This window comes from Caretta caretta, chromosome 26 (genome assembly GCF_965140235.1).
Source record: "Caretta caretta isolate rCarCar2 chromosome 26, rCarCar1.hap1, whole genome shotgun sequence".
NCBI classification, from domain to species: Eukaryota; Metazoa; Chordata; order Testudines; family Cheloniidae; genus Caretta; species Caretta caretta.
The window spans coordinates 15244330-15265076 of record NC_134231.1 but is presented as its reverse complement, the minus strand read 5'-3'; the positions used below and the strand labels follow the sequence as shown (position 1 = coordinate 15265076).

Genomic DNA, 20747 nt, shown 5'->3' with positions numbered 1-20747 from the left:
CTAGGCAAAACTTCAAAGTTACAAAAAACAGGGATAAACCTCCCTCTTAGCACAGGGAAAATTCACAAGCTAAAACAAAAGATACTCTAACGCATTTCCTTGCTATTATTTACTATTTCTGTAAGTTTAGATGTATCATTCATTAGGAGCTAGATTACTTGCTTGGTCTCTCTCTTTGTCTCCGGAGAGAACACCCAAACCCAAAACAAAAACCTTCCCCCACAGATTTGAAAGTATCTTCTCCCCTTATTGGTCCTTTTTGTCAGGTGCCAACCAGGTTATCTGAGCTTCTTAACCCTTTACAGTCAAAGGAGGGATTTTATGCTACCCTTAGCTGTAGGTTTATGATAGCTGTGTACTTGCTTGATTTTTAAGTAGCCTTTGTAAAGCATTTGGTCAGCTTCTTGAGAAAGGCATGTGCAAATTAAGTGCCCAATCAAGAAGCACTTAAGGGACAAAGCATCTTGGAAGGCTCCAATCCACATAAGAAGTCTACATGAGGACGTTCAAGGTAGCAGGTAAGCAATGGCTGCTGCCTGTAAAAACTGAGTCATGCATGGACATGTGACTTGCCCATGTGACTCCAAAACTCCATCTTAGAGCTGGACATTGCATAGGAAGGGGGGGTGGTCTCCACCCACAAGAAAAAGGACCCAGCAGATCGAGGGACATGATCGTTCCCCTCTATTCGATACTGGTGAGGCCTCATCTGGAGTACTGTGTCCAGTTTTGGGCCCCACACTACAAGAAGGATGTGGAAAAATTGGAAAGAGTTCAGCGGAGGGTAACAAAAATGATTAGGGGACTGGAACACATGACTTATGAGGAGAGGCTGAGGGAACTGGGATTGTTTAGTCTGCGGAAGAGAAGAATGAGGGGGGATTTGATAGCTGCTTTCAACTACCTGAAAGGGGGTTCCAAAGAGGATGGATCTAGACTGTTCTCAGTGGTAGCTGATGACAGAACAAGGAGTAATGGTCTCAAGTTGCAGTGGGGGAGGTTTAGGTTGGATATTAGGATAATCTTTTTCACTAGGAGGGTGGTGAAGCACTGGAATGCGTTACCTAGGGAGGTGGTGGAATCTCCTTCCTTAGAAGTTTTTAAGGTCAGGCTTGACAAAGCTCTGGCTGGGATGATTTAGTTGGGGATTGGTCCTGCTTTGAGCAGGGGGTGGGACTAGATGACCTCCTGAGGTCCCTTCCAACCCTGATAGTCTATGATTCTATGAAAGTCTATTTAAGTCTGTGGGAGACCCCTCCATTTTGTCTTCAGCTTGCTCAAGAGATAGCCTCTCCACCCCCAAGGATACCTGACAGAAAGTGGAACAAAGGACAGCAGCTACAGGGGGTGTGAGTGATTGCTGGACCCAGACGTAAAAGGAAGCTTACTGGGTGAGCTTTTTATCTGTATTCGGTTTTCTTACAGTATTAGACATAGACTTCCGTGTTCTATTTTATTTTGCTTGGTAATTCACTTTGTTCTGTCTGTTACTACTTGAACCATTTAAATCCTACTTTCTGTATTTATTAAAATCACTTTTTACTTATTAATTAACCGAGAGTATGTATTAATACTTGGGGGGGGGGGCAAATAGCTGTGCATATCTCTCTATCAGTGTTACAGAGGGCGGACAATTTGAGTTTACCCTGTATAAGCTTTATACAAGGTAAAACGGATTTATTTAGGTTTGGACCCCATTGGGAGTTGAGCATCTGAGTGTTAAAGACAGGAACACCTCTTCAGCTGCTTTCAGTTTAAGCCTACACCTGTTAGGGGACGTGGTTCAGACCTGGGTTTCGGTTTGCAGCAGGCTAGTGGGTCTGGCTCAAACCAGGCAGGGGCTGAAGTCCCCAGCTGGGAGGGCAGGAAAGCAGGGGCAGAAGCAGTCTTGGCACATCAGTTGGCAGCCCCCAGGGGGTTTGTGTGATCCAGCCCGTCACACATATACACCCAACTGCAGCTTCACACACAGATGCTGAGTTCAGTTCTGCATGGGAATGCTCAGCTAAGGAACTGCCCAGGACTCAAGTGTCCATCCCCCTCTGGAGTGCAAACCCAAAATTGTACCATCTTATGTTGCACAGAGAATTGCACAGCATAAGCTCATGAAACTCACTCCCTCCCGCAATGTGGAGAGAGATTTGCAACAGCTTTTTGCCCCCCAATTAGGAATTCCACACACTGGGCTTTTGACAAAACAAAATCAAGTTGATTAACTACAAAAGATAGATTTTAAGTGATTCTGAGGGATAGCAAACAGATCAAAGCAGATTACCTAGCAAATAAAAGCCAACACACAATCTGAGGTCTGGGCTCAGCCCTCCAATCTCAATCTGGGCTCAGCCCTCCAATCCCAGCTCAATCTTTTTCTTTCTCAGGTGTTGCCAGCAGCCTTCTTCCTTGGGTGGGGAGTTAGTGAAGAATGAACCAAGATGATGTCACTCCCCTGCCTGAAATAGCTTTTGCCCACGGCGGGAACCGTTTGTCTCCAAATTTAGTACCCATGCCAGACAGTGAAAAAACACTGGTATTCCAAGATGGATTCCAGTATCAGGGGACTTGGTCACACGTCTCTGTAGGGCCATAGCAGCCATGAGTCAGAGGCTGATTGTAACATCCTCGGAAGCCTCCCCAGGGGGAGATTAGCATCTTCTAAGACCTATTGTTCTCTCTAATGGCTCCTCCTGACAGCCAGCCATCTAGGCTGATTGCATTCTGTCTGGTGGGCGCTCCCCAGGTGTAAACACACTTGTAATAGATGCATAGACAATATTCCTAACCTCAGATACAGCAACGATACCGGCATACAAATAGGATAATCATGTCCAGTAAATCATCACCTTTCCAATGATCTCTCACAGGTCTTATTACATCGTGGTTATGCCATAATCATATAATAACAATCTCTCTATGATGAGTATGGGGGTGTAATGCCACAGCGGGGTCTGGGAGCTTTGTACTCTGAAGATGGCACACACCGCACTGGGTGAAGGTTGAGTATTTGTCACTAGACCTCAGCTGACCAGCCCCTTTGCTCCCCCGTGTCCAGCTCCTCTGGTGGCTGGACACAGAGACACTGGGCTGCGGAGGGGCAGCTGTTCCTGGGGGTAGGACCTTGTTGATACGCCCTGGGAGCTTCGCAATGAAACCCCCCAAAAAGCCAACCACCTGGCGCCTGGTTCTCACCTTGAATTCCCCAACTACCAGGGGGTCTTCGCTGGCCGCCTCCCGCCCCCGCCCGCGGTACAGCCTGAAGGTCTGGCAGAAATCCTGCAGGCCCTGGAACTCCGGCACGGCCTCCAACTCACAGTGATAGACCTGCCAAGGAACCACAGGCTCAGGCTTTGGACACTAACAGCTTGGTCGTGCAGAGTCTGTGCCATGGGGTCAGCGAGGGCTGGTACTGAGCCAGGGAGGAACAGGATCCCCCAGAGGCAGATTTCTACAGCAGGAGCCTGGACTGTCCTCCACTGGCACCATTGTGAGTGACCAGGCTAGCAGGGTGTGCCTGATTGTCCTCTGTTGGATGCAATCAGAACTGGCCAGCTGTGAATGCGTCATACGCCCCATCCCGCCGACAAGAGACCCACTGTTAGCTGTGCTTGTAGGGCAGGGGCTCTGAGCTCTCTCCATGAGGCTGCTGAGAAGCCCGGAGAGCAGCACGGTCACGAGGCCATGTATTTGTTACAATATCTTAGAGTCTTATAGAGCCCCACCGACTGGTCTGGGAATGACTGATCCCTAAACCACTTCACCTGTCACAGAAATGCAGCCACTTCTGGGGTGGAGCGTGGCAGCTGTATGACTGCAATGTACATACAGTTCTGGACAGGGAATGAGGAAGGACTTGGCATCCTGTTTGTGTGCCAAGGCCTATCTGGCTGCGAGCATCACAGCCTCTCCGCTGTGACTACTGTGGAATCTAGCTACTGAGGGAAACCCCTTGTGGCCAGCCAGGAAAAGACCAGCTCTGATTCCCCACAGAACTCCCGGGGCAAGGGGAGAAATAGCTCCCTTGCCCAGCTGTCTGAGGGCCAGACTGGCTGGCTGTGGGGACCCCACTGGCCGGCAGAAGGCAGGTTCCACCTGGGTCAGGGCAGTCATCATCCCCAGAGCAGAGGGGAAAAACCTCTCTGCAACCCCCGGGCCAGGTTCTACCATGTGCGACTGCCAACCAGGCGCACACCTTCAGGCTGTCCAGCCCTGTCTGCAGGTAGTCTCCGCTCTTTGCCAGATCCCCCGTGGCAGCATAGAACTTGCTCCACCAGTCGACACACTCCTCCTCCTCCTGGGGAAGAACAGAAGGGAAAGCAGCATGAGCCTTGCTAGACAGTGGGAGATGCAGGCATCTCTGTTGCACTGCTGCTGAGAGCTGCTACCCCACTGGGCATGAGGGGCTGCTGCTCCAAGTTCCTTCCGACCCCTCTGTGAAACCCACCTTCTCTGCTCTTGGTGTGGTTCGAAGCCACGACTCAGCAGCCATCCTGCCCAGCATCTGCAGAGATGAGGAGAGACAAATGTGTCACGCTCAAGGAGCTTAATACACCTTATGACACGGCACCCCGTGTTCTTCACAGTGATGTTATTATGATATGATTATGACATAATGATGATGCATTTTGTACAAGATGGGAAAAGTTTTCATTGGTTTTCATTCATTGCTGAATATGATTATCCTATTTGTATGCATCTGTATCTGAAAGTATGAATATTGACTGTGTATCTGTATTTCAAATGTGCTTACTCTGGGTGACACCCACAACTAGCCTTTCAGGTACAACAAGGAAGAAGCCAGACAGTGCTGATGGCCCATCAGCAAAGACAATGGACCATGGAAGAGCTGAGCCTTCCTGTGAACGCTCCAGACAGCCTGTAAGTAATGGCTGCTGTGACTCACAAACTATGCAAGGCCATGTGACCAGATCACATGACTCTGGACTCCATTTTGGGGTGTCTGTATTTTTCCACAAACTGGTTTGGGAACCAAGTTTAAAACAAAGGGTTCCCGCCAGATGCAAATGCTATATAAGACAAGGAGTGACATCATCTGTTCTTCTTCACTTCCCACACAAGAGGACTTCTGGAAACACCTCAGGAATAAAGACTGAACTGGGGGAAGTGCTGGACCCAGGCACAAAATGGGAAGTGACCGCCTAGGAAGGATTACTGTGGAAAGGGATCTGGGGGTCATAGTGGACCACGTATGAGTCAACAGTGCAACACTGGTGCCAAAAAAGCGAACATCATTCTGGGCTGTATTAGCAGGAGTGTTGTAAGCAAGACACAAAAAGTAATTCTTCCGCTCCATTCCATGCTGATTAGGCCTCAACTGGTGTATTGTGTCCAGTTCTGGGTGCCACATTTTAGGAAAGATGTGGACAAATCGGAGAAAGTCCAAAGAGCAAGAAAAATTATTAAAGGTCTAGAAAACATGACCTATGAGGGAAGAATGAAAAAAATGGGTTTGTTTAGTCTGAAGAAGAGAAGACTGAGAGGGGACATGATAACAGTTTTCAGTTACATAAAAGTTTGGTACAAGGAGGAGGGAGAAAATTGATCTCTGAGGATCGGACAAGAAGCAATGGGCTTAAATTGCAGCAAAGGAGGTTTAGGTTGGACATTAGGAAAAACTTACTGTCAGGGTGATTAAGCCCTGGAATAAATTGCCCAGGGAGGTTGTGGAATCTCCATTATTGGAGATTTTTAAGAGCAGGTTAGATAAACATCCATCAGGAATGGTCTAGATAATACTTAGTCCTGCCATGAGTGCAGGGGACTGGACTAGACGACCTCTCCAGGTCCCTTCCAGTTCTACGATTCTATCTTCTCTTATCTTCTAAAGGGATTTTTAGCCTGTGTATGAAAACCTGGGGAACCCAAGCTGCAAAGCAAATACAGCTTGTGCCTTAAGAATCTGCAAGCCTGCTTGTACCATCACTCAGGGTGAGAAACTGCTAATTCATATTCAATCTATCTAGTATGTTAAGCTCAGTTTGCATTTTTGTTTTATTTCTTATGGTAATCTACTTTGATCTGTTTGCTATCACTTATAATCACTTAAAATCTATCTTTTAGTAGCTAATAAACTTGTTTTATGTTTTAATCTAAGCCAGTGTGCCTTGGGGAAAATCTCAGCTTGGTTAACACAATTGTGCATTGTTCTCTTCACATTGAGGGAGAGGCAGACCAGCTATTAAACCCATATACTGGCCAAAATGTGAACACGGCAGGATGGTACAGCTCTGGGGTCCTCGGCTGGGGAGATGGGCATAGGTGCCAACTCCGTGGGTGCTCCGGGGTTGGAGCCCCACGGGGAAAAATTAGTGGGTGCTCTGCACCCACCAGCAGCCAAGCTCCCTGCCCTGCCTCACCTCACCTCCTCCTCGCCTCCCACCGAGTGAGCCATGTCCCCGCTCCTCTGCCTACCTCCCAGCGTTTTCCACCCGGCCACCGCCAAATAGCTGTTTGGCTGCTCCGGGAGAGGGGGGAGGAGCGCGAACATGGCACGCTCAGGGGAGGAGGCGAGGACGAGGTGGGGCTGGGGCAGGGACTTTGGGGAAGGAGTTGGAATAGGGGCAGGGAGGGGGCAGAGTTGGGGCAGGGATTTGGGGAAAGAGTTGGAATAGGGGCAGGGAGGGGGCAGAGTTGGGGCAGGGGCTTTGGGGAAGGGGTTGGAACGGGGGCATGGAAGGGGTGGAGTGGGGGCAGGGCCGGGGGCAGGTCGAGCACCCATGGAAAAGAGGGGAAGTTGGCGCCTATGGAGATGGGGGGGTTTGGGGCTCTCCACTGTTGGTTCATGCAGTGGCCGGCCAAAGCCTGTATGTAATTGCAGCTGGGTGTGTCCCTGCCTGTGTGAATGCTGGTGGGAGTGTGGGATCGGCAGCGGTCTGCAGCTTGTCACAGCAGCACAGTGCAAGAGGGAGCCCAGGCTGGACAGACAGAGGGCTTAGTGGCACCCCAGTTCCAGGTTGCACCCCGTGGGGACCCGTCACACACCTGATCAGCTCCTGCCTGCCCCACCAGATGCTGCCCTGCTGCTGGGCTCCTGATGGCTCAGGACGTGACCCCCCGAGTCTCCTTCGGAGACATTCTAGGAGCCATCTCACATCTCTCAGGTAAGTGGAGGACTGGCCAGGCCAGCTGGAGGGTCTGCAGGGCCCTTGTGAGGAGTGGTAACCCAAGGATCGAGCATGGGAATAGGGTACCTTTTCCTTCAGCTGGCATTTTGATCGTTAGCTTTGGCAGGGCTTTAACAGCATCTGTGTTAGTGATCCAGGCCCAGCAATGTTCATATGAATGGCCCGGCGTTATTGTAGGGGAGAGCTCTGTAGATAGGTCACTGCAGCAGGGTCCCACATGGCTCAGGGAGCCAACATGGATGGGCAGGAGTGTCCTGCTGCTGGCTGTCTTTTCAGCTTCCTGGAGGAGGGGCATCTGAGGTGGGGAAACTGAGGCACAGTGAGTGCATAGCACTGGTCCAAGTTTACAGCAAGTCTGTGGCAGAGCTGGGTATAGACCCCAGATCTCCTGACTTCTGTCCCCCCTGCTCTAACCCCTAGATGATACTGCCTCATAGGGCCCTTTAGACTGGTTAAAAGCTGGCTATGCGAGCACAAAGCCAATGCACCTTGGAGTGAGGGGCAGCACTGGGGCTTCCTGTTAGAAGTGCAGTGAGGGGAGCCCTAAGGGTTAAAGCAGAGCTGAGGCCCGGGTCACCCCTCGCTGTATCTGTCAGTGGTGCTAGACCAGGAATGCCTATGGCACCGGGTGCCATTCCCATGAGCGTTGCAGAGAGAGGGGACCCAGCAAGCAGGTGGCTCTGGGCTGCTGGAGAGTAGCACTCACCTTCGCGATCTTCCCCTTGGAAGCTACTGTGTGGGGCAGGGAAGGGAGGGGGAGAAAAGAGACACGGAATTAATGGCAACATCGAAATAGCCCCAGGAGTCTCCCAGCTCCTACAGCAGGAATGGCTAGGCCACACCAGCACTGCATGACCACACAGGGCCCATCTGGCCTGAACGTCTATGAATTAGCCCTTTAATGCCACAAATGAGGAACAGAAACAAGGACTCTTTACGCTTACTGTGGGGCCTGGACTAAGCCATTGGTTACCACGTAATCTTGCCACCGCTGGAGGTCAGGAGTCCAACTGGACTCCCGTGACGGGTCAGTGTGGTTATTCAGAGCCCAGCCCCTAGATGGCATTTCTTTACATTGCAAAAGTAACCCGGCATTTAGCAACTGACCAGCACAACTCATGGGAAGCCAAGGCTTCTCGCAGGCAGGCTGTTCAAGGCGAGGACTGATTGGCCTGGGCACCGCTATGTGTGGGGAGCTCAGGGCTGGGCTAGCAGGGGGCTGCGGCTTGGGAGGGAGGGCCACTGGCAGAGCTGTGGGGCGGTGGGTGGGCACCCCACGACTGGAATAGCAGGCGACTGCGGATCCCAGGTATGTGCTCAAGGGGAATACATCTTCCTTTAGTTTTAATGTTGGGGGATGTGCAGTCCTGGCGCTGCAGGGTTAAAAGATTCTGTGGGGTGATGGCGGGGGGGGCGGGGAGGGCGGAGGGGGCAGGGGGGGTTTCTGCGTTAGAGCACAGTGGCACCATGCTGGAGCCCGGCCTGGCAGAGCCGATGGCGCCAGACGGTTGGCTCTAGGGGAACACGTGGGGTTTGGCAAATAGTCCCACAGGAGGGCGACTGGCCGTGACAGACCGCGAGGTCCCTGCCAGCAGTGGGAGAAAGCCAGTGTTCCCCAGAGGTCCTGGGAGCTGGGCTGGATGTGGGGGATGGTGAGTGGGACTCATTGGTTGGCCTGTACCTGGGGGTGGCAGGCTGGGATGGTGCCCCTCTGCTGACGGCTCACACATGTACTGGCGCAGGGATCTCACGCTGGCCTGGCCCACCACTGGCTTGTACCCAAACTCACGGTTGTCCACGACCTTCAGCTCGATGGGGGGCATTAAATCTTCTTCCATGGGTAAGTGCTGCGGGGCAAGTAGGTCCATGAGCTCCATGGGGAGGCAACAGAAGGCGCAGGCAACTGGGCCACCACCTAGACACGCAGCCATGGAGCACTGTAGACAGACAGACAACGCCAGCCACAGGGCTAGCGAGGGTGTGGGCCGGTGGGATCGAGTGGTCCCTGGAACTCTCCAGTCATCTCTGACTCCCAGCCAGCCACGTAGGCAGGCGGGAAGGGAAGTGGCTGAGCAGCGGTGGGTGGAGCCGCCCTGCCCCATGCTCCTGCCCTGCTCACCACTCTCATGAGGAAGACATTGATTGGGAAGTTGGGGTTCTCGCGGAGGTCTCTGATGGGAGCCGTCTGGATGGCCTCTCCTGCACACTCCACCACCAGGCTCGGCGACATGATGCTCAGCAGGTTATAGCTCTGCAGGCCCCGCAGGCCCCAGGCCAGGATCTGGAGGGGAGAAAGAGGCGAATGGCGTGGTTGTACCATGGATGGACGTCACGAAGGAGGGCTGGGCTGGGCCCAGCTGGGCCAAGTCTGTGCTCAGTGATTCAGCACCAGTCCCACTGGCAAAGACACCAGGGGTGAAGCTGCCGATGTGGCTCTGGTGTGAAATCTGGACCTTTCAGAATCAGAACAGAGCTTAGAAGCCAGCCGGGCCAGAAACTCACTGGACGAGAGCCCTGGCCATCCCCTGAGTGTATTGGACACCCAGCAGGGAGAGGAATGGGCTGGACTGCTCTGGGGCCCAGGGAGCGATGGAGGGGCTGGTGACAGAGGATCCCCGGCACAAACTCCCACTGATGTCCTGCCTGGCCAAGCAAGGTGGTGGGTGGGAAAAGGGAGACACTGCAGCCTGTGTTTGTGCCAGGCAGAAGGGATGGTTCTGGGTGACAGGAGAGTTACAGTCAGGAATGAGGGGCTGGCGTTAACCAAAGGGAGAAGCAGGGTCTGGAGGGAAGTGACATGGTCCCATCGCTCGACGCTCATACCTTGGTGACTAGACTGGAGGGGCAACCTCGCCCTGGCCCCCCCGGCGATAAGCGGGCGGGACTTCCTGGGCATCTCCATTCCCATCCTGATGAGGAGGAGCAGCAGCTTGTCCTCTCAGGAGGGGAGGCACTTGCAGGTCATTCGGGGCCATGGACCTCTGCCCAAAGTGCTGGTTTGATCTTTGTAGCTCTGCCTGCAGCAGTCCCCATGCGGGGGGCCTCCCAGCTCCAACCCCGCTGTCCCCCAGACCCTGCTGGCTGGAGGCAGTCAGGCCCTCCTGTGGGGTAGAGATAGTGGCTGACGCCCAATAGCTTGGCAGGGTCTGTGGCAGTAACAGGCATCACCTTTGGCAACGCAACGTGCCCTCCGCAGCAGGGGCTTGTTTCCTCCTCCCACCAAACAAGCTACTTCTGCCCTGGAGTCCACGTGAGCAGAGGGGCCCTGGCTGTCACACTCACCTCAATGGCCATCAGTCTCAGTGTGGGCCGGATGCCGCTAGGGATGACGTAGACCCCGTTCTTCCAGGAGGGGGCGGGAAGGTGGCCTGGTGCACCATCCTGGGCGGGGAAGGACAAGTCTGTTGTGTAATGCTTGGCTCTTTCTTTGTACAAAACGGACGGAGGACTTTTGTGCCGGGGAACGACCAGGACTGGCAGCCAAGGGCAATTCCTCTGGCTTCCACATCGTGCCCCATGCCAAAGTGACCCCTCCAGCCCTCGGGGACCTGCTACATGGGCCAGGGGGCTCAGTCTCTGTTGCTCACCATTCCTGGGAATGCCAGCAAGGAGCCTGAGGAAGAGCGTAGCTTTTGTGTTGGAGACACTTGTTCGGTGGAAACTCTCCTGAGATTCTCCACCAGGATGAGTGATGTGATGTCTGCCAGTCCCAGGGACATCTCATCTGTCCCCCGTGCTCGGGCAGGACCAAGTAAACCTAGACCAGCCCTGACAGTGTTTGCTCACTTGTTCTTCAAAACCTCCAGTGATAGGGATTTCACAAAGCCTGTTCCAGAGCTCAACTATCCTTAGAGTTAGAAAGTTTTTCCTAATATCAAACCTAAATCTCGCTTGCTGCAAACTAAGCCAATTCCTTCTTGTCCTACCCTCGGTGGCCATGTCAAACAATTGTATACAGCGCCGGTCCCATGATATTGGAGAGACAAGGTGGGTGAGGTCATATCTTGTATTGTACCCACTCCTGTTGGTGAGAGAGACAAGCTTTCAAGCCCAGAGCTTCAGGTCTGGGAAAGGTTCTCCGAGTGTCACAGCTAAAGACAAGATCGAACAGATAGTTTAGCAGAAATAGCACATGTTCTAAGGAACTCCTGTAGTCACAGGACAAAGCGGGGGTAAGTGGGTTACAGATTGTTATAGAATTGTAGGGTTAGAAGGGACTTCAAGGGTCATCTAGTGTAACCCACAATAAACCATTAATCCAGAATTGTATTAAGTCTTAATAAAGACACGGAATTTATTGTTTATTACAACAATTTGTAACCCACTGATCCCCCTATTTGTCCTGTGACTTCAGGGGTGTTAACAGGCCACTTCACCTTGAATGGTCCATTCCAACGTGTGCTAACTACTTACGCTAAACGATCTGTTCAATCTTGTGTTTAGCTGGGACACGTGGAGAGCCTTTCCCAGACCCGAGGATGAGCACTGTGTGGCTCAACTGCTTGGCGCTCTCACCAACAGAAGTTGGTCCAATAAAAGATATCACCTCCCCCACCTTGTCTCTCTAATGGAAGACAGTTAATCACCATCTTCCTTATAACAACTTTTTACATATTTCAAGACTGTTATCAGGTCTGGAATACTGTCCAGTTCTGGGTGCCACACTTAAGGAAGGACGTGGACAAATTGGAGAGCATCCGGAGGAGAGCAACCAAAATGATACAAGATTTAGAAACCCTTATCTAGGAGGAAAGGTTAAAAAAAATGAGCATGTGTAACATTGAAAAAAGCAGACTGAGGGCACCTGATAACAGCCTTCAAATATGTTAAGGGATGTAATAAAGATTCATGGATTCCAAGGCCAGAAGGGACCATTGTGATCATCTAGTCTGATCCCCGGTTTCTCAGAGGCCAGAGACCTGCCCACTATAATTCCTAGAGCAGATCTGTTAGAAAACATCCAACCTTGATTTTAAAATGGTCAGGGATGGAGAATCCACCACAATGCTTGGTAATTTGTTCCAATGGTGAATTACTCTCGCTGTTAAAAATTTACACCTTATTTCATAGAATCATAGAAGATCAGGGTTGGAAGAGACCTCAGGAGGTCATCTAGTCCAACCCTCTGCTCAAAGCAGGACCAACCCCAACTAAATCATCCCAGCCAGGGCTTTGTCAAGCCAGGCCTTAAAAACCTCTAAGGAAGGAGATTCCACCACCTCCCTAGGTAACCCATTCCAGTGCTTCACCACCCTCCTAGTGAAATAGTGTTTCCTAATATCCAGCCTAGACCTCCCCCACGGCAACTTGAGACCATTGCTCCTTGTTGTCATCTGCCACTACTGAGAACAGCCAAGCTCCATCCTCTTTGGAACCCCCCTTCGGGTAGCTGAAGGCTGCTATCAAATCCCCCCTCACTCTTCTCTTCTGCAGACTAAATAACCCCAGGTCCCTCAGCCTCTCCTCATAAGTCATGGGCCCCAGTCCCCTAACCATTTTTGTTGCCCTCCGCTGGACTCTCGCCAATTTGTCCATATCCCTTCTGTAGTGGGGGGCCCAAAACTGGACACAGTACTCCAGATGTGGCCTCACCAGTGCCAAATAGAGGGGAATGATCACGTCCCTCGATCTGCTGGCAATGCTCCTACTAATGCAGCCCAATATGCCATTGGCCTTCTTGGCATCAAGGGCACACCGCTGACTCATATCCAGGTTCTCATCCACTGTAATCCCCAGGTCCTTTTCTGCAGAACTGCCGCTTAGTCATTCGGTCCCCAGCCTGTAGCAGTGCATGGGATTCTTCCATCCTAAGTGGAGGACTCTGCACTTGTCCTTGTTGAACCTCATCAGATTTCTTTTGATCCAATCTTCCAATTTGTCTAGGTCACTCTGGACCCTATCCCTACCCTCCATCGTATCTGCCTCTCCCCACAGTTTAGTGTCATCTGCGAACTTGCTGAGGGTGCAATCCATCCCATCATCCAGATCATTAATAAAGATGTTGAACAAAACCGGCCCCAGGACCGATCCCTGGGGCACTCCGCCAACTAGACATAGAGCTGTTGATCACTACCCATTAAGCCTGGCAATCTAGCCAGCTTTCTATCCACCTTCTAGTCCATTCATCCAATCCATACTTCTTTAACTTGCTGGCAAGAATACTGTGGGAGACCATATCAAAAACTTTGCTAAAGTCAAGGTATATCATGTCCACCACTTTCCCCATATCCACAGAATCAGTAATCTCATCATAGAAGGCAATCAGGTTGGTCAGGCATTCCAAGTTCTGGCAGCATGAGACCTTCAGCATGTGTCATTCAGATTGAAGTCCCCCATGATAATGTATTTTTTCCCCTACACAGTGTGGATGGGTGCATAAGGAAGCAGTTATCTTGTTCATTTGTGGGATTTGGTGGTTGGTTGCAGACTCCAACTAATACCCCATCTTGCACTTTAGACATTAGAACACTGATCCATAAGCATTCAAGAATGTTCTCTTCCAAATAATCAGCGACTCAGAAACAGATAATGCCATTTCTGACATACATCTTTTGTCCACTTGCTCCTTCCTAAATAGGTTATAACCATTGATTTTAACATTCCAGTCATGGGAATCATCCCACTGTGTTTCAATAATAAAGAAGACGATGACCAATTGTTTGCCATGTCCACTGAAGGCAGGACATGAAGTAATGGGCTTAATCTACTGCAAGGGAGACCCTTTTTTGCACCATCACACAGTTCACTCATATTCAGCGTGTGAGCCACTATAACCCCCAGATCCCTTTCACCTAGCCAGTTATTCCCATTTGTATCTGTGCATTTGAGTTTTCCTTTCTACGAGCAGTATTTTGCCCTTGTTGCCATTGAATTTCATCTTATTGATTTCAGACCAGCTCTCCAATTTGTCAAGGTCATTTTGACCTCTCGTCCTGCCTCCAAAGTGCTTGTGACCCCTCCCCTCAGTTTGTACAAACACCTTCCCCCCAAATAAAACACGCGCCCCTTTTACCTTGGGATTCAATAGGAGCTCAAAGGCAGCTAAGAGCTCGCCCGCTTCCTTCTGCTGCCTTGTGATTGGATACCACTGGAGGTGGGGGAGGTGTCGGGATCCAAGATCCAGACATACTAGTGGGGAACACATGCTCCTCCCCAGGAAGTCATCCTTGTCCTAATATAAAGAGGAAACGTGATCAGATCATGTGAGTCATGGGCCTGCAGATCCCCTTCACCTGCTCCTCCTTTACCCACTTCCCTGGGATCTCGCACTTACAATGATATCCCGGTCAAACAGCTCCAAAACCACCAGTGGCGGGTCCTGCCGGGTGGCCTGGGGGTCTCCATAAATCAGCACATGGTCAAAGATTAGGGTCTGGTCCCAGCTGGGGCTCAGGGTGGCAGCCAAGGTCTGTGTGCGCTGGCTCATGTGCAGGAAGGACACGTGGGCATAGGGATCTGGGGGAAGGAGACGGGAGAGACGGGCGGTTCAGTCCTGTCAGAGCGGGCAGAGTGTCCCGTCCGGACACAGCGCCATGGGAGAGATGTAGAACTGGCCTATCTGAGCAGCACCTGTGCACCCCTTGGACACAGTGTACGCCCAGCAGCCGGGAACCCGTAGGGCCACTGTTTGTACAGCGTAGGTCATTCAGAGCTCCCATGCCCAACAGAGGGGACCTGTCTGGCCTCGGTGGGTCATAGCAGGGGTGGCACCACGAAGATTTGCGTTATGATCTGAGGGTGCCAGGAGAGGGGTGGGGTACAGCAGGGAAGGTCAGAAGCTACATGTGTTGAGGGTCATGGGGTTTGCCTCCGGTCACCTACCGGAGGAGCTCTTGCCCGCGCTTGGTGTCAGATCCCGGGCTTGGTAGATGTAGCAGCACAGTTGGTAGTAATTGGGCTCTGGAATATGAAGAGTTCACAGGTCTCACCCACACTCCTCCTTACCTGTTATGCAGAGGTGCCCTGCGGTGTCCCCCCACTCCTGCCATCAACCAGGGCCCAGCTGCAGAAGCTTCAATCCCTCACTCTGGCCATGGAGCGGGGCCCAGGAGGAGCCAATAAATCGCAGGGGCCCTGAAACAATCAGTGGATGGAGGGACAGATTTGGGGGGCCACCTTCCTGCTGGGGCTCTGCAGCTGGGTGCGATCCCCTCCATGCCAGTAACTCACTCTGGAAGACACAGGTGATCAGAGGAGTGTTCAGCTGCAGGATGTTCTGGGCTGGGGACCTCTTTTCTCTCTCTCCTTCCTCCAGGAGTTTTTTCTCTTGCTCCTTCTGTTTCTCTTTCTCCTCCTCCTCTCCTTCCCCCTTCTCTTGATCTTCCAACTCCACGCCCTGAGCAGAGAGCAGCCCTCAGCCCCTGGGCACCCTGAGCTGCAGGATCTCCAGCTGGAAGTGCTGGGCCCCGGGTGGAGCTCTCACTGACCAGGATGCCCTCGCACCTCCTTCCGGCTGTAGGTTTCCAACTCCACTGGGGTCTATAACCCCCACCCCTGGCTATACATCCTCACGAACACAACAACCACTTCCTCCCACCTCTGTTGTAACTATCCCCGTCATCCCTCTCCGCTCCTCTCTACGGCTGAGTCTCCCTGGGGCTCAGGAGCAGCCTGCCTTGGGGCTGTGAGCTGCCTTGGGGCAAGTTGACCCTTATGTGTCAATCAGCCCCCTCTGGCCTACGGAGACCCTGCTTTGTGCCAGGGGTTTGTGCTAGTGGCTGGACAGGTGCTTTCTGGGAGAGGAAAGAAGAGAGGCTCCAAGTGGAGACAATGGGCCAGAGGCTGCACCCCTCCCTCTCCAGCCTGGGACCACCCATGGGCATAAGGCTGCACGATCAGGTCTAAGGAGCAGCCAGGGGTTTCCAGCTGAGATCTGCCTGCCTCGGGGAAGCCTCCTGTTGGCTCACTCTGCAAGACTGCTGCCTATGAGCCTCCCAGTTCCCGTCTGGCTGTGGTAACAGGCACAGTGCAGATACAGTGGGTCTGGCCAGCCGTTGTGGGGAGGTTGCAGCCATTCTAGCGTTTGGCCAGCTGGGGACAGGATCTTACCATGTGGGCTAGAACAGTGGCCAAATGAACAGTCAAGAGCGATGCCCCTCTGCTGCCCGGCCTCTTACCAGGGAGCCCTCCAAGAGGAAAATGGGAGCCACCCTGGTGGGCTGCACGGGCACGAGCTTCCTCCGCCAGCAGCGCCGCCGGTAAGTGTCATGCGGCCGGGGCTGCAGGCGGAACTTCCAGCCAAAGAAGGAGGCGTATTCCCAGGTGTCCTCTTCCGCCGGCTTCCCTGCGGAGTGCTGAAAAAACGGGGGAAGAGCCGCACAGCAAGGATCCAGCTCAGACTGAACCCTGACCCTCCGTAAGATTCCCCCGAAGCAATTCCCCGCCCCGGCCACCAGCTTTCACCCCAAGACATTTTGGAGCTTCCCAGCTCCACTCTGCAGGCCCCAGAGGCTCAGGTACAATCCGTGAGCCTGGAGGGGCGTCTCCAGACAGCTCTGTGGACTTTGGTGGAGCCCCGGTGATTTGCAGAGGAGCCAGGCCGCCTTACACCAGCTGAGGGTTTGTCCTCGCAGTGCAGTGCTCCTCTTTGTCACAAAGGCTCTCCAGAGCGTGTGCGTCTGAAGTTCCCTCACCCCGGGGTGCTGGGAGCAGCCCCTTCCGAGCCAGCCCCGCAACAGGGACCATGAGCACAGCCCCTGCCCTCAGCCGCTCCCACCACGTACCAGCCGGAGAAAGGAGGCGATTTCCTGCTCCTGGCTCTGAGCGTTCAGGTCCCGACAGCGTCTCCGCAGCCAGCGCCGACGCCGGTGTGTGTGGTACGTCTTCTCTGCAGCATTCCAGGCCTGGGGGGTTCCGGTGGGGGGGATGCCAACGCCGTACTCCCAGCCTGAGAGAGGAGCCCGGCTGCCAGCAGGACCGGGGAGGAGGCCCCAGGCAGGCATGCTCACACCCTGGCGAGCAGACCCTCCCTCCTGAAACCAAGCAACCTCCTGCCTGGCCTCTCCTGCTGCCCGGGCTCACGCCCCAACCAGCTGGGCTGGACAAGGTGCTGATCCTGTGACTGAGGCTGGCAGGGAGAAGCTGCACCCAGTACAGCCCTCTCTGTCCTACAGCAGGGACAGCCTAGGAAATTCTCCTCCCCCCCGCCCCGCCACCATGTGCCCACCAGCCCAGCTCTGGAGACAGCTCCTCCAAGGGCGAGAGGGGGACTCAGTCTCCATGGCCTGTCTGCTGAGGCTGCCAGCAAGATGGGCAGCTTGTGCCAGCGGTGGTGATCCTGTGATGAGGACGCTTGTCTGCTGGAAACCGGCTAAACTCATTACTCTGGGCTGCTCAATGGGCCCACAGACCCTTCAGGATGTGCCCAGGGGAACACAGTCAGCACTAAGCCCCACAAATCTGGGTGGGCAGCAGCTTGGTCCTGGCTCTCTGACCACTCCACATTGCAACCCCAGCAGCCACACTGATTCCCCTGGAAACAAGCACAGAAAGGCCACTTACCGGCCTCATCCACAGCTCGGTTCACCTCCACCCTCCAGCTTTCCTCGAAGTGCCAGCCCTTAGGGCACATGATCCCTTCCCTTGGGGAGACAGCGGCTCCACCCTGGAAGCGAGACAACAGGGGAAATGCGGAGCTGAGCATGTTCGCTGGAGGTGCCCCAGAGCTTTCAGAAGGGTCCAGCAGCCACGGTGGGGGCCAGACGCTCTGGAGAGCCCAGCCCGTCGGGGGCAGAGCCCGTTGACACACCCAGCCCTGAGTGTAACAGAGGGAGCTGCTGGGAGCTGAGCCCCTTTGCAAATCATGTCCTCAGAGACCAGGGCCCAGGGAAAGTATCAGCACCACGGAGACCAAAGCCTCTGGGCATCCCCTGGAAGGTAGGACGCAAACCAGGGTGGGCAGGAAAGCAGGCTCAGGCTGCAGGCTGGAGCTGGCATGTATCCTGGACAGGGGCTGAGGTTCTGGTTTGACGGCACAGATCAACGAAAAACAACCTCCAAGACGACCCCTCCCACCAGCCAGTGCTGCCCAGGGCTCCCTCCTTTCCTCACCGCATCGGTGTTGGGAGAAGGGGCTGGGGCCCACTCTTCCCCTGGCTGCCGGCTCTCATTCTCATACACCTCCTCCAGCACCTCACTGTAGTTGGTTTCAGTATCCAGCAGCAGCCTGTGTGGGGGGCCGGGGCAGAGTTAGGAACGCAGGAGTCTCATCTCATGGCTTTTCCAAAGGCTCTGCGTGGATCCTCCTGTCATCTCCTGTTCTCTCCCATCAAACCTCAGGGAGCTGAGTGCCCAGAGGTCCCTCTAGTCCAGTACCTGGCACCTCCCTTTGGAACCCTCTACCAGTGAGGGAGGATGTTCCTCCTGACCCCAGCTGGCGATCCTCTTACAACTTGAGGCCTGATACAAGGTCTGAGAGCCCTGGGGCAATAGTCCTCGCTAGCATGACTGCAGACACGATCCTGACTGGGACATGCCTAATCTCTCCTGGAAAGAGACTCATCTATTTGCTTCAATAGTATCCTGCAGCAGCGAGTTCCACAGTTTACTCGTGCAATCAGCTCTCCAGGCCCTTCACTAGCTCAGCTCTCCCCATCCTACTCAAGCACTGATGGGGGGACTCAGCTGGAGTCACATTTAACCCTTTAACCACCTTCCCACTAGCCAGTGTCTCAGGTTAACTATCTGTCGCATAGCAGGATGTTTCCCAGACCCCATCTAGTGCTGTTTCCTCCTTTTGCCATGTCAGGTGTGTCAGAGAAAGGTGTAACCACACCTCCGAGCACCCCTCACGGCACTGTACTACACACATGGGAGGTTTCTCTCAGAGCCCCTGGAAATCCTCCCCCTCACATGGTTTTTGGGCTTCTTCCTGGCCTGGTTGTCATCGTCAGGGAGGAGACGGCCCCTGTGAGGTGCTTTCAGCAGGACAGCATGTCACACGACTCACCTCCTCTGTGGCTCAACTGCCCAGTCGCCATCCCAGTGCCAGCCCTTGGGCAGCTGGAACTTGTCCCTCGGGACACCAATCTTCCCGGTTATGTCCGAGGAGCTGGGGTGCTGCATCAGCCCTTTGGACCCCCACTTCCCAAAGATCTTCACCTGGTTCTCATACTGAGCAGGGCCCAGGGGAGCGACAGACACAGACAGAAGCAGGTCAGTGCAGAGGCAATTCCACGGACACCAGGCGGAGTCCAGGGGCGGGGTGAGCGCTGGGTATCTCCAGCAAGTGCGGGGTGGCAGAGGGGCTGAGCGGAGCTGCTGTGGAAGGTGCGTGTGATGTGCGTGAGCTCTTTTGGGCTGGGCTTTGGGGTCACAATCGATCGGCCTGCTGGGGGGTGTGCCCAGTGTATGCAGCATTCTCTGTCTGCACCAGCACCGTCCTCGTCCAGCAAGGGAATCCCGCATACCTCCCTCCCCACAGGGGAGCCATGGCAGATTATCCCTGCCCCAGGAACCAGAGGCCTCTCGCCCCAAAGCTGCCCTGCTCCTGCTCACCGACTCTGCATAGACCCCGATCTTCCCCTCAAAATGCCTCATGAACTCCTGGCTGTCGGACACCAGACTGAGCCACATCCGCATCCGCAGCTGGCCATGGATGGTGTCCTTCCCGTCACTCTGGGGGCTCTGCAAGAGGAAGGCAAAGGGGCCGCGCTGCACCCGCTCCAAATGCAGCCACCAGGCGTGGGCAGGGCCGGCTCCGCCGGCTCCCCGCAGCCCGAGGCGAGCGAGAGGGGCGGAGATCCTGGCCCGTCTCCTACCTTCAGGAAGAGGGTGTGGGTTTTCCCACACAGCTTGCCACAGGCGCAGGGACCGGCCTTGGAGAACATGATGGTGTGAGCCTTCACCCGGGCATAGGCCACCCGCTTCTCCTTGCACAGCATCCAGATCGCCACGTCAGGCATGCTGGCTTGGGCCTGGGCGTGGCAGCACGTCAGGAGAGAGAAGAGACGGCACAGATGCTATTGCAGGATACTCCTGGGCTGCTCTCCTTCCCATGGCAGGGGCTGTGCCAACTCAGCCCCTTAGGGTCCCCCCTCATGCCAGCCTGGCCCCCCTGCTAGGCCTGTCTGCAGGGGCAGCCCCCAGGGTGACCAAAGAACCATCCTGCCCCTCTGCGAGCTCTGCAGCACTGACTCAGCATCACGCCTAGCTCCCAGCGACCCAGGGAACGAACAGCAAGGTCAGAGACCGCAGAGCGCGGGCCCCATGGCTAAGCATGCCTCCCTTCTCCTCCGGAACGGGTCTGGAGGATGCTCAACCCGGGAGAGCTACAGAACTGCCGCTACGGGACTGCCACTGCAGAACTGCACACGTCTCAGGAGGCAGCAGACACTAGGGGAGAGGCTGGTGGGCATGGCCGCTTGGGGATGGTGTCTGGGGGAGGGGCGCAAGGCCTTGGCATACCTCCGGAGTCACCGAGTTGATCCTCTGCAGCCAGTCCTCTACCTTGAGGATCAGGGTCTTTGGGTTAGTCCCAGTGCTCAGCCTCTCTGCAGACCTGGCTACTTGGTGGAGGAGCCGACCACGCAGGTCCCTCAGCTGTTGATCCAGGACTGTGGCTGTCATCCGACCTTCCAAACTGGGCAGCAGCCTTCTGCAAGGAGCATC

At 54.2% G+C, this 20747-nt stretch overlaps 1 protein-coding gene across 1 annotated transcript in view; it reads right to left on the bottom strand.

Moving 5' to 3' along the window:
• FER1L5 (fer-1 like family member 5) overlaps window positions 1-20747 on the bottom strand; it is a 78149-nt gene that overhangs the window by 15879 nt on the left and 41523 nt on the right. Inside the window, 19 exon segments of the mRNA XM_048829428.2 lie at window positions 3187-3318; window positions 4187-4288; window positions 4439-4495; window positions 7846-7871; window positions 8821-8986; window positions 9259-9420; window positions 10422-10520; window positions 14152-14310; window positions 14413-14594; window positions 14961-15038; window positions 15309-15474; window positions 16256-16432; window positions 16862-17058; window positions 17643-17742; window positions 18189-18303; window positions 19087-19250; window positions 19635-19840; window positions 19843-20053; window positions 20544-20733. Coding sequence (XP_048685385.2) covers window positions 3187-3318; window positions 4187-4288; window positions 4439-4495; window positions 7846-7871; window positions 8821-8986; window positions 9259-9420; window positions 10422-10520; window positions 14152-14310; window positions 14413-14594; window positions 14961-15038; window positions 15309-15474; window positions 16256-16432; window positions 16862-17058; window positions 17643-17742; window positions 18189-18303; window positions 19087-19250; window positions 19635-19840; window positions 19843-20053; window positions 20544-20733 — 2689 coding nt within the window.